At 62.5% G+C, this 11,969-nt stretch overlaps 1 protein-coding gene across 1 annotated transcript; it reads left to right on the forward strand.

Annotated features, from left to right (window-relative positions):
* Nucleotides 1-651: 651 nt before the first annotated feature.
* On the forward strand, nucleotides 652-7,402 carry LOC122922279 (transcription factor SOX-21-like). The gene is made up of 2 exons (XM_044272837.1): nucleotides 652-1,129; nucleotides 7,078-7,402. The coding sequence occupies exons 1-2, from the start codon at nucleotides 744-746 to the stop codon at nucleotides 7,250-7,252; spliced, it is 561 nt and encodes a 186-aa protein (XP_044128772.1). The 5' UTR covers nucleotides 652-743; the 3' UTR covers nucleotides 7,253-7,402.
* Nucleotides 7,403-11,969: the final 4,567 nt, after the last annotated feature.

An 11,969-nucleotide genomic window follows, 5' to 3' on the forward strand; every position in this document is an offset into this window, starting at 1 on the left:
GGTGGGGGTTATAACTAGTAACAGGGCAGTGTATGACCATACTGGTCAGGTTATATACTGGCTGCACTTCGGGCTGTGGATGGTGGGGTGTATACTAGTAACAGGGAAAGGGTAGTGAACCATACTGGTCAGAGTTATATACTGCTGCAACTCGCTGTGGATTGGTGGGGGATTATACTAGTAACAGGGAAGGGTAGTGGAACCATACTGGTCAGGTTACATACTGGGCTTGCACTGCGCTGTGGAGGTGGGGGGTTATACTAGTAACAGGGCAAGGTAGTGACCATTAGGAACTGGTACAGGTGTACATACTGGCGGCAACTCGCTGTGGATGGTGGGGGTTATACTAGTAACAGGGCAGGTAGTGACCATACTGGTCAGGTTACATACTGGCTGCACTCGCTGTGGATGGTGGGGGTTATACTAGTAACAGGGCAGGTAGTGACCATACTGGTCAGGGTTACATACTGGCTGCACTCGCTGTGGATGGTGGGGGTTATACTAGTAACAGGGCAGGTAGTGACCATACTGGTCAGGTAAAATGAAAGCTGGAACCTGATTGGTTGCTAGGAGCAACACTAAACAGCTGCCATGCAGGAGGCCCTCTCGGCGGCAGTGGAGGGGTTAAGGGGCCCCCGGCTGGGAGGGGGTGGGGAGGTAGGCGGGGGGGACCTTAAAGCCCCCGCACGAGCAGAGGGTCCGGCCTGTGGACGGAGCTGTGGCCGCTGCACCTGCTGCTGAGGATGGCGGAGTCTGCGGCGCCGGTGAAGCGGCCGATGAACGCCTTCATGGTGTGGTCCAGCGAGGAGCGGAAGCGGGTGTCCGCCCTGCACCCCAAGATGCACAACTCGGAGATCAGCCGCCGCCTGGGCGAGGTGTGGCGGGGACTGGCCGAGGAGGAGCGGCGGCCGTACCGGGAGCAGGCCAAGCGGCTGCGGGAGCTGCACGCCCGGGAGCACCCGGGCTACAAGTACGCGCCCCGCAAGAAGAAGCGGGACAAGGGGGAGCCGCGGCCGCACAACCCCGGGCCCCCGGCGCCCCAGCAGCCCGGCAACGGCGGCCTCCTGGCGGGGCAGGACGGGAGGAGCGGCGGCGGCGAGGTCCAGCCCGGGTACCAGGAGCCGTACAGGTGAGAGACGGCGCCCCCTGCAGTGTGCTCCCCGTACAGCACTGGGCCCCACAGTGTACCCCCCCCCCCCCCCCCCGATACAGTACTGTGCCCCACAGTGTGCCCCCCCCCCCCCCCCGATACAGGACTGTGCCCCACAGTGTACCCCCCCCCCCCCCGGTACAGCACTGGGCCCCACAGTGTACCCCCCCCCCATACAGGACTGTGCCCCACAGTGTACCCCCCCCCCCCCCCGATACAGGACTGTGCCCCACAGTGTACCCCCCCCCCCCCCGGTACAGCACTGGGCCCCACAGTGTACCCCCCCCCCCATACAGACTGTGCCCCACAGTGTACCCCCCCCCCCGTACAGCACTGGGCCCCACAGTGTACCCCCCCCCCCATACAGGACTGTGCCCCACAGTGTACCCCCCCCCCCCCCCGATACAGGACTGTGCCCCACAGTGTACCCCCCCCATACAGGACTGTGCCCACAGTGTACCCCCCCCCCCGGATACAGCACTGGGCCCCACAGTGTACCCCCCCCCCCCGTACAGCACTGGGCCCCACAGTGTACCCCCCCCCCCCCCGATACAGGACTGTGCCCCACAGTGTGCCCCCCCCCCCCGATACAGGACTGTGCCCCACAGTGTAACCCCCCCCCCCCGGTACAAGCACTGGGCCCCACAGTGTACCCCCCCCCCCCATACAGGACTGTGCCCCACAGTGTACCCCCCCCCCCGTACAGCACTGGCCCCACAGTGTACCCCCCCCCCCCCGTACGACTGGGCCCCACAGTGTACCCCCCCCCGATACAGGACTGTGCCCCACAGTGTACCCCCCCGATACAGGACTGTGCCCCACAGTGTACCCCCCCCCCCCCCCGATACAGGACTGTGCCCCACAGTGTACCCCCCCCCCCCCCCCCCGATACAGACTGGGCCCCACATGTACCCCCCCCCCCCCGATACAGGACTGTGCCCCACAGTGTACCCCCCCCCCCATACAGGACTGTGCCCCACAGTGTACCCCCCCCCCGATACAGGACTGTGCCCACAGTGTGCCCCCCCCCCCCCCGATACAGGACTGTGCCCCTCAGTGTGCTCCCCCCCCCCCCGATACAGGACTGTGCCCCTCATGTGCTCCCCCCCCCCCGATACAGGACTGTGCCCCTCAGTGTGCTCCCCCCCCCCCCGATACAGGACTGTGCCCCACAGTGTGCCCCCCCCCTACAGGACTGTGCCCACAGTGTGCCCCCCCCCCCGATACAGGGACTGGTGCCCCACAGTGTGCCCCCCACCCCCGATCAGGACTGTGCCCCACAGTGTGCCCCCCCCGATACAGGCTGTGCCCCACAGGGTGCCCCCCCCCCGATACAGGACTGTGTCCCCACAGTGTGCCCCCCCCCCCCGATACGGACTGTGCCCCACATGTGCCCCCCCCCCGATACAGGACTGTGCCCCACAGTGTGCCCCCCCCCGATACAGGACTGTGCCCCACAGTGTGCCCCCCCCCCGATACAGGACTGTGCCCCACAGTGTGCCCCCCCCCCGATACAGGACTGTGCCCCACAGTGTGCCCCCCCCCGATACAGGACTGTGCCCCACAGTGTGCCCCCCCCCCGATACAGGACTGTGCCCCACGTGTGGCCCCCCCCCCCGATACAGGACTGGGCCCCACAGTGTGCCCCCCCCCGATACAGGACTGTGCCCCACAGTGTGCCCCCCCCGATACAGGACTGTGCCCCACAGTTGTACCCCCCCCCCCCCCGCTGATACAGGACTGTGCCCACAAGTGTACAACCCCCCCCCCCCCCCCGATACAGGACTGTGCCCCACGAGGTGCCCCCCCCCCCCGATACAGACCTGTGCCCCACAGTGTGCCCCCCCCCGATCACGGACTGTGCCCCACAGTGGTCCCCCCCCCCCGATACAGGACCTGTGGCCCCACAGTGGTGCCCCCCCCCCCGATACATGGACTGTGCCCCACAGGGTGCACCGCCCCCCGATACAGGACGTGTGCCCCACAGTGTGGCCGGGGGGTGGGGGGGGCCCGGGCCCCCCGATACAGGACTGGTGCCCCACAGTGTGCCCCCCCCCCCCGGATACAGGACCTGTGCCCACAGTGTGCCCCCCCCCGATACAGGACCTGTGGCCCCAAAGTGTGCCCCCCCCCCGATCCCCCGATACAGGACTGTGCCCCACAGATGTGCCCCCCGATACAGGACTGTGCCCCACAGTGTGCCCCCCCGATACAGGACTGTGCCCCACAGTGGTGCCCCCCCGATACAGGACTGTGCCCCACAGTGTGCCCCCCCCGATACAGGACTGTGCCCCACAGTGTGCCCCCCCGATACAGACTGTGCCCACAGTGTGCCCCCCCGATACAGGACTGTGCCCACAGTGTGCCCCCTACGGACTGTGCCCCACAGTGTGCCCCCCCATACAGACTGTGCCCCACAGTGTGCCCCCCCGATACAGGACTGTGCCCCCCCGATACAGGACTGTGCCCCACAGTGTGCCCCCCCCCCCCCGATACAGGACTGTGCCCCACAGTGTGCCCCCCCCCCCCGATACAGGACTGTGCCCCACAGTGTGCCCCCCCCCCCATACAGGACTGTGCCCCACAGTGTGCCCCCCCCCCCCTATACAGGACTGTGCCCCACAGTGTGCCCCCCCCCCCGATACAGGACTGTGCCCCACAGTGTGCCCCCCCCCCCCGATACAGGACTGTGCCCCACAGTGTGCCCCCCCCCCCCGATACAGGACTGTGCCCTACAGTGTGCCCCCCCCCCGATACAGGACTGGCCCTACAGTGTGCCCCCCCCCCCCGATACAGGACTGTGCCCCACAGTGTGCCCCCCCCCCGATACAGGACTGTGCCCCCCCCCGATACAGGACTGTGCCCCCAGTGTGCCCCCCCCCCCGAGACAGGACTGTGCCCCCCAGTGTGCCCCCCCCCCCGATACAGGACTGTGCCTCACAGTGTGCCCCCCCCCCCGATACAGGACTGTGCCCCACAGTGTGCCCCCCCCCTACAGGACAGTACTGTAATGCACAGCATGTGTACCCCTCGTACCATGTCACACACCCCAGTATGCTCTGCTTCCCAGTCCCTTGCTATCACTGGTCTGCCCTCCCCCCGGGTACATGCTTTGTATTTTGCACCGCTCTCACCCCCCCCCGGTTCAGTCATGTGTAAATGTAAGGTTCTCCTGAATATGGCCCCAGGCCGGGCTCCAGACCGGCCCCCCACGGGCCAAAACCAATCTACATCATAATGTCAGTGATCTGCCCTCCCCCGGATTCTATACTGTACGGGCAACCAGTGCGATGGCTGTGCGGGCAACCAGTGCGATGGCTGTGCGGGCAACCAGTGCGATGGCTGTGCGGGCAACCAGTGCGATGGCTGTGCGGGCAACCAGTGCGATGGCTGTGCGGGCAACCAGTGCGATGGCTGTGCGGGCAACCAGTGCGATGGCTGTGCGGGCAACCAGTGCGATGGCTGTGCGGGCAACCAGTGCGATGGCTGTGCGGGCAACCAGTGCGATGGCTGTCAGGGGGCATTGGAGCGGTGACCCTGGCTGCTGCATTAAGTATAGATTGGGGAGGGGGCGGCCTGTTAATGGCGAGTTACAGTAATGAAGGCGGGAAAGGATCGGGGCAACAGTGAGAGTTACTAAAGGGGCTTATACTGGAGATGGAGAGAGACTGGGTGTAGGAGGTGAAGGGTAGAGGAGCGGGTTACCTTTCAGATACAGAGAGGACATGATGTTGGAGACGGCAGAGAGACAGTCACTGGAGGACATGATGTTGGAGACGGCAGAGAGACTGTCACTGGAGGACATGATGTTGGAGACGGCAGAGAGACAGTCACTGGAGGACATGATGTTATAGACGGCAGAGAGACAGTCACTGGAGGACATGATGTTATAGACGGCAGAGAGACAGTCACTGGAGGACATGATGTTGGAGACGGCAGAGAGACTGTCACTGGAGGACATGATGTTGGAGACGGCAGAGAGACAGTCACTGGAGGACATGATGTTGGAGACGGCGGAGCGGAGGGAGAAGTGGAGCCAGCGACTGACACACTGAAAGAGCGGCCAGAGAGAAGAAGACCACCAGGAGAGGGCAGTGTCCGTGGGCGGATGGATTGGATCATAGCGAGCAGGAGATGGGGGGGGGGGGGGGGGGGGGTCTACAGAGAGGTCCAGGAGAATGAGCAGAGAGTAGTCACCGTTTGCCTTTTGCTGTCAGGAGGTTGTCCCTTTGAGGGCAGCTTCTGCCGCGGAGTGTAGGCAGCAGAAGCCAGATTGTAATGGATCGAGGAGAGAGATGGCGGGTGAGGCGAGAGTGGAGCGGACGGTCCAGGAGTTTGGAGGCTGGCCTGTGGTTAGTTGGGCAGGATGGGTCAGAAGAATGATGGAAGAGAAGGAGAGGAGAGTGGTGACAGCCAGAGAGGGGGACTGGGGTCAGTAGTGCACGTGGTAGGACGAGGAGAGGAGCCTGGAGACTACGTCTTCTGTGACCGGGTCTGATGTGGACAGTGAGGTGGGGGGGGGGGGTCAATGGCACTTGGTGGCCGGGAGTGGATTTCTCTGTGTGAAGCAGGCGGCCGGGTCCTCAGCAGAGACGTCTCTGATGGCTGCCTCGACTGAGGAGGGAGGGGAGCGATTAGGTGGAGGGCAGAGTTACAGCTCCGTAGCATGAATTTGTCATGGAGGAAATCTTCTTGTGCGAGTTTTCCCCCGATAGGCGCTCGGCCCCCCTGGAGGAGGCGAGTGTGCGGTGTAAGCCGGGGCGGCTGGGCCTCCGATCTATGGCCAGATCAGAAGGAAGAGACTGGGGGCAACCATGAGTGTCTGAGGGTACCTGCATGTAGTAGGTAGGGGAGTACCACTCCTCTCGTCCTCCTCCCCGCACACTGCCACTCCTCTCGTCCTCCTCCCCGCACACTGCCACTCCTCGTCCTCCTCCCCCACACTGCCACTCCTCTCGTCCTCCTCCGCACACTGCCACTCCTCTCGTCCTCCTCCCGCACACTGCCACTCCTCTCGTCCTCCTCCCCGCACACTGCCACTCCTCTCGTCCTCCTCCCCGCACACTGCCACTCCTCTCGTCCTCCTCCCCGCACACTGCCACTCCTCTCGTCCTCCTCCCCGACACTGCCACCCTCTCGTCCTCCTCCCGCACACTGCCACTCCTCTCGTCCTCCTCCCCGCCACTGCCACTCCTCTCGTCCTCCTCCCCGCACACTGCCACTCCTCTCGTCCCCTCCCTCCCGCACACTGCCACTCTCTCGTCCTCCTCCCCGCACACTGCCACTCCTCTCGTCCTCCTCCCCGCACACGCCCTCCTCTCGTCCTCCTCCCCGCACACTGCCACTCCTCTCGTCCTCCTCCCCGCACACTGCCACTCCTCTCGTCCTCCTCCCCGCACTGCCACTCCTCTCGTCCTCCTCCCCGCACACTGCCACTCTCGCGCCTCCTCCCGCACACTGCCACTCCTCTCGTCCTCCTCCCCGCACACTGCCACTCCTCTCGTCCTCCTCCCCGCACACTGCCACTCCTCTTCGTCCTCCTCCCGCACACTGCCACCTCTCGTCCTCCTCCCCGCACACTGCCACTCCTCTCGTCCTCCTCCCCGCACACTGCCACTCCTCTCGTCCTCCTCCCCGCACACTGCCACCCTCTCTCGTCCTCCTCCCCGCCACTGCCACTCCTCTCGTCCTCCCCCCGCACACTGCCACTCCTCTCGTCCTCCTCCCCGCACACTGCCACTCCTCTCGTCCTCCTCCCCGCACACTGCCACTCCTCTCGTCCTCCTCCCCGCACACTGCCCACTCTCTCGTCCTCCTCCCCGCACACTGCCACTCTCTCTCCTCCTCCCCGCACACTGCCACCCCTCTCGTCCTCCTCCCCGCACACTGCCACCTCCATTAATTCTGTATTTCCTCTCTCCCCTCAGCTACCTCTCGTATTCGGGAGCCCCCCGGGCGGATGCGGCGTTCCCCGTGGTCAGTGATGTTTCGGCGCTCTATGGATTAGGACTTTATGACTTTGGAGAGAGGCGTGGGATCCAGCCACAGGTGCATTACCAGACGGTGGAGGTGGATGGTGGGGGGTCTCTGATCAGCCTCTGACACGGGAGCTGGGGGTACCGACCCCCCATCTTGCTCTGACGGTGACCGCTGTGGACATCTGGGGGCGTGGCCTGTACGTCCAGGTTCCTCAATATGGAGAAGTATAGACACTGGAGGACGCCCAATCCACCCTTCCTCCCTACGGGGGGCACTGACGGCAGCTGGGACTGTGCTGTGGGGGATGGGCGTACTGGGGGGGGGGGGGTACACTGTAGATTATTTTACACTGTGCTTTTTTATGGAGTTTTGTATTTTTTGTAGCAAATTAAAGAAGATTTCTTAGTTATGATTCTGTGAGGTGATTGGTTAATATCTATGGAGGCGGAGCCTGAGCGCTGTGCCCCAATGTGATTAGAACCCCAACCTCACCTAGACCTTCTGTAATGGGGGTCAGGGGATTGTCCACGGAATCTGTGAGCCTGCCCAGTGTGAACAGGACCATAAGAAGAGGGCAGGACATCCATGCTCTGAAGTCCACTGCAGCCAGCCTTTCTGCGCCATCCCCTGCCCCCCACACCCAGTGCCAAATTCTCAGCCTGATGCTGCGGACGGAAAACTCGCTCGTGTGAAAGAGGCCTTGTACAGCGCCTCATGCCTCTTACATCCAGTGATGTCTCCTCTGATGTAGATGTTCTCTGTCCTCATCTTCTCCATTCAGCCCAGACCGCCATGATGATTTCTTTCAGCCATCTCTTCTCTCTGCAGAGTTTGACAGATGGAAACTAAAATGTCTATCATCCTGCCACCCCCAATACTGTGGCCGCTGTGCCCCCCAATACTATACTGCAGAAACAGTCCTCCTGAAAATACCAGTACCACACAGATGGCGCCCCCCAGCTATTACTGGCACACGGTGCCCTAAAAAATAACTGCACTGGCAGATAGTGCCCCTGACTAGAGATGAGCGAATTCCATGTTATGAAATCCGTTCACGCTTCGTTTGGTGGTAAAAGCGGAATTGCGTTATGGATTCCGTTACCACGGACCATAACACAATTCTATGACGGAATGCCTTTGGAGGACTCCAGCATAACGGGACGGATCAGTTTGCAGCCCAAAGACTTTTATTATGACGGAATGCCTCTAAAGGCGTTCCGTTATGCATTCAGTCATAGAATTGCGTTATGGTCCGTGGTAACGGAATCCATAACGCATTTCACCTTTTATCACCAAACGAAGTGTGAACGAATTTCAAAATATGAAACTCGCTCATCTCTACCCCTGACACTAATAGAGTAAACATAACGGGGGACATTTACGGGTATACGCTACTTTCTGGCATATCTGTTGCAGATTGTGGCGCAAAGGCTATTTGCCCCCACAATCTGCAACTTTTTCCCGCTCATGCCAGGTCTAAAAAAGGGGTGTAGATTTAGACGGTGGATGCGCCAAAGTTATGTAGAGGGGTATTAAGACCAGCGTCTAAAACGAGGGTCTTAATAAATAACCCCTAATGCCCCCCAAAAATGTGCTGAGCTGATACTGTACCATAGTGTTCCCCAAAGACCCACCAATAGTAATGATTGTTTGCTAGAGAGCATAGTGTTAATAATGCCTCCATTGTGCCCCAGAAGTAATAATGCCCCCATAGTGCCCATACTAGTAATCATGTTAAAGCCCACCATAATTCCCCCAGTAGTAGTAATTTCCCTTGTGTGCTGATACAGAAAAAACACCCCCTGGTAATGGGTGCCAGTACAAACAACACCCCCTGGTAATGGGTGCCAGTACAAACAACACCCCCTGGTAATGGGTGCCAGTACAAACAAACACCCCCTGGTAATGGGTGCCAGTACAAAACCACACCCCCTGGTAATGGGTGCCAGTACAAACAACACCCCCTGGTAATGGGTGCCAGTACAAAAAAAAACACCCCCTGGTAATGGGTGCCAGTACAGAAAAAAACACCCCCTGGTAATGGGTGCCAGTACAGAAAAAAAACACCCCTGGTAATGGGTGCCAGTACAGAAAAAAACACCCCTGGTAATGGTGCCAGTACAGAAAAAAACACCCCCTGGTAATGGGTGCCAGTAAGAAAAAACACCCCCTGGTAATGGGTGCCAGTACAGAAAAAAACACCCCCTGGTAATGGGTGCCAGTACAGAAAAAAACACCCCCTGGTAATGGGTGCCAGTACAGAAAAAAACACCCCCTGGTAATGGGTGCCAGTACAAAAAAACACCCCCTGGTAATGGGTGCCAGTACAGAAAAAAACACCCCCTGGTAATGGGTGCCAGTACAGAAAAAAACACCCCCTGGTAATGGGGCCAGTACAGAAAAAAACACCCCCTGGTAATGGGTGCCAGTACAGAAAAAACACCCCCTGGTAATGGGTGCCAGTACAGAAAAAAAACACCCCTGGTAATGGGTGCCAGTACAGAAAAAAACACCCCCTGGTAATGGGTGCCAGTACAGAAAAAAACACCCCCTGGTAATGGGTGCCAGTACAGAAAAAAACACCCCTGGTAATGGGTGCCAGTACAGAAAAAAAACACCCCTGGTAATGGGTGCCAGTACAGAAAAAAACACCCCCTGGTAATGGGTGCCAGTACAGAAAAAAACACCCCCTGGTAATGGGTGCCAGTACAATATACTAAAATATCCCCATATAGTCTGCTGGATTACTTCACATTTGCTATTTGGCCTGTAAAAAGAGAATCCCTTTATCCGCAATCTGTCTGCTCCAAAACACCTCCGAGTAGGGGGTGCCAGGTCTGGTAATGTAATACTTATCTTCATGCTCGCTTGCATTCAGACGCCGCGCTCCCATAAACTAGCAGTAAAATGCACCGAGAGGACTCCTGTCTGAGTCCCCCCTCCTCCGTTCTGTGCGGGAGCCCGGCAGTCCCCCCTCCTCCGTTCTGTGCGGGAGCCCGGCAGTCCCCCCTCCTCCGTTCTGTGCGGGAGCCCGGCAGTCCCCCCTCCTCCGTTCTGTGCGGGAGCCCGGCAGTCCCCCCCTCCTCCGTTCTGTGCGGGAGCCCGGCAGTCCCCCCCTCCTCCGTCTGTGCGGGAGCCGGCAGTCCCCCCCTCCTCCGTTCTGTGCGGGAGCCCGGCAGTCCCCCCCTCTCCGTTCTGCGGGAGCCCGGCAGTCCCCCCTCCTCCGTCTGTGCGGGAGCCGGCAGTCCCCCCCTCCTCCGTTCTGTGCGGGAGCCCGGCAGTCCCCCTCCTCCCGTTCTGTGCGGGAGCCCGCAGCCCCCCTCCTCCGTTCTGTGCGGGAGCCCGGCAGTCCCCCCCTCCTCCGTTCTGTGCGGGAGCCGGCAGCCCCCCCTCCTCCGTTCGTGCGGGAGCCCGGCAGTCCCCCTCCTCCGTTCTGTGCGGGAGCCCGGGAGTCCCCCCTCCTCCGTTCTGTGCGGGAGCCCGGGAGTCCCCCCCTCCTCCGTTCTGTGCGGGAGCCGGGAGTCCCCCCCTCCTCCGTTCTGTGCGGGAGCCCGGGAGTCCCCCCCCTCCTCCGTTCTGTGGGGAGCCCGGGAGTCCCCCCCCCTCCTCCGTTCTGTGCGGGAGCCCGGAGTCCCCCCCCCTCCTCCGTTCTGTGCGGGAGCCCGGGAGTCCCCCCCCCTCCTCCGTTCTGTGCGGGGGCCGGGAGTCCCCCCCTCTCCGTTCTGCGCGGAGCCCGGGAGTCCCCCCTCCTCCGTTCTGTGGGGAGAGGGAGTCCCCCCCTCTCCGTTCGTGCGGGAGTCCCCCCACTCCTCCGTTCTGTGCGGGAGCCCGGGAGTCCCCCCCCTCCTCGTTCTGTGCGGGAGCCCGGGAGTCCCCCCCCTCCTCCGTTCTGTGCGGGAGCCGGGAGTCCCCCCCCTCCTCCGTGTGCGCGGAGCCGGGAGTCCCCCCCTCCTCCGTTCTGTGCCGGAGCCCGGGAGTCCCCCCCTCCTCCGTCTGTGCGGGAGTCCCCCCCTCCTCCGTTCTGTGCGGGAGTCCCCCCTCCTCCGTTCTGTGCGGGAGTCCCCCCCTCTCCGTTCTGTGCGGGAGTCCCCCCTCCTCCGTTCTGTGCGGGAGTCCCCCCCTCCTCCGTTCTGTGCGGGAGTCCCCCTCCTCCGTTCTGTGGGAGTCCCCCCCTCCTCCGTTCTGTGCGGGAGTCCCCCCCTCCTCCGTTCTGTGCGGGAGTCCCCCCTCCTCCGTTCTGTGCGGGAGTCCCCCCCTCCTCCGTTCTGTGCGGGAGCCCGGGAGTCCCCCCCCTCCTCCGTTCTGTGCGGGAGCCCGGGAGTCCCCCCCTCCTCCGTTCTGTGCGGGAGCCCGGCAGTCCCCCCCTCCCCGTTCTGTGCGGGAGTCCCCCCCTCCTCCGTTCTGTGCGGGAGTCCCCCCCTCCTCCGTTCTGTGCGGGAGTCCCCCCCTCCTCCGTTCTGTGCGGGAGTCCCCCCCTCCTCCGTTCTGTGCGGGAGTCCCCCCCTCCTCCGTTCTGTGCGGGAGTCCCCCCCTCCTCCGTTCTGTGCGGGAGTCCCCCCCTCCTCCGTTCTGTGCGGAGCCCGGGAGTCCCCCCCCTCCTCCGTTCTGTGCGGGAGCCCGGGAGTCCCCCCCTCCTCCGTTCTGTGCGGGAGCCCGGGAGTCCCCCCTCTCCGTTCTGTGCGGGAGTCCCCCCCTCCTCCGTTCTGTGCGGGAGTCCCCCCCTCCTCCGTTCTGTGCGGGAGTCCCCCCCTCCTCCGTTCTGTGCGGGAGTCCCCCCCTCCTCCGTTCTGTGCGGGAGTCCCCCCTCCTCCGTTCTGTGCGGGAGTCCCCCCTCCTCCGT

Source organism: Bufo gargarizans, unplaced genomic scaffold (assembly GCF_014858855.1).
Source record: "Bufo gargarizans isolate SCDJY-AF-19 unplaced genomic scaffold, ASM1485885v1 fragScaff_scaffold_107_pilon, whole genome shotgun sequence".
Taxonomy (NCBI): domain Eukaryota; kingdom Metazoa; phylum Chordata; class Amphibia; order Anura; family Bufonidae; genus Bufo; species Bufo gargarizans.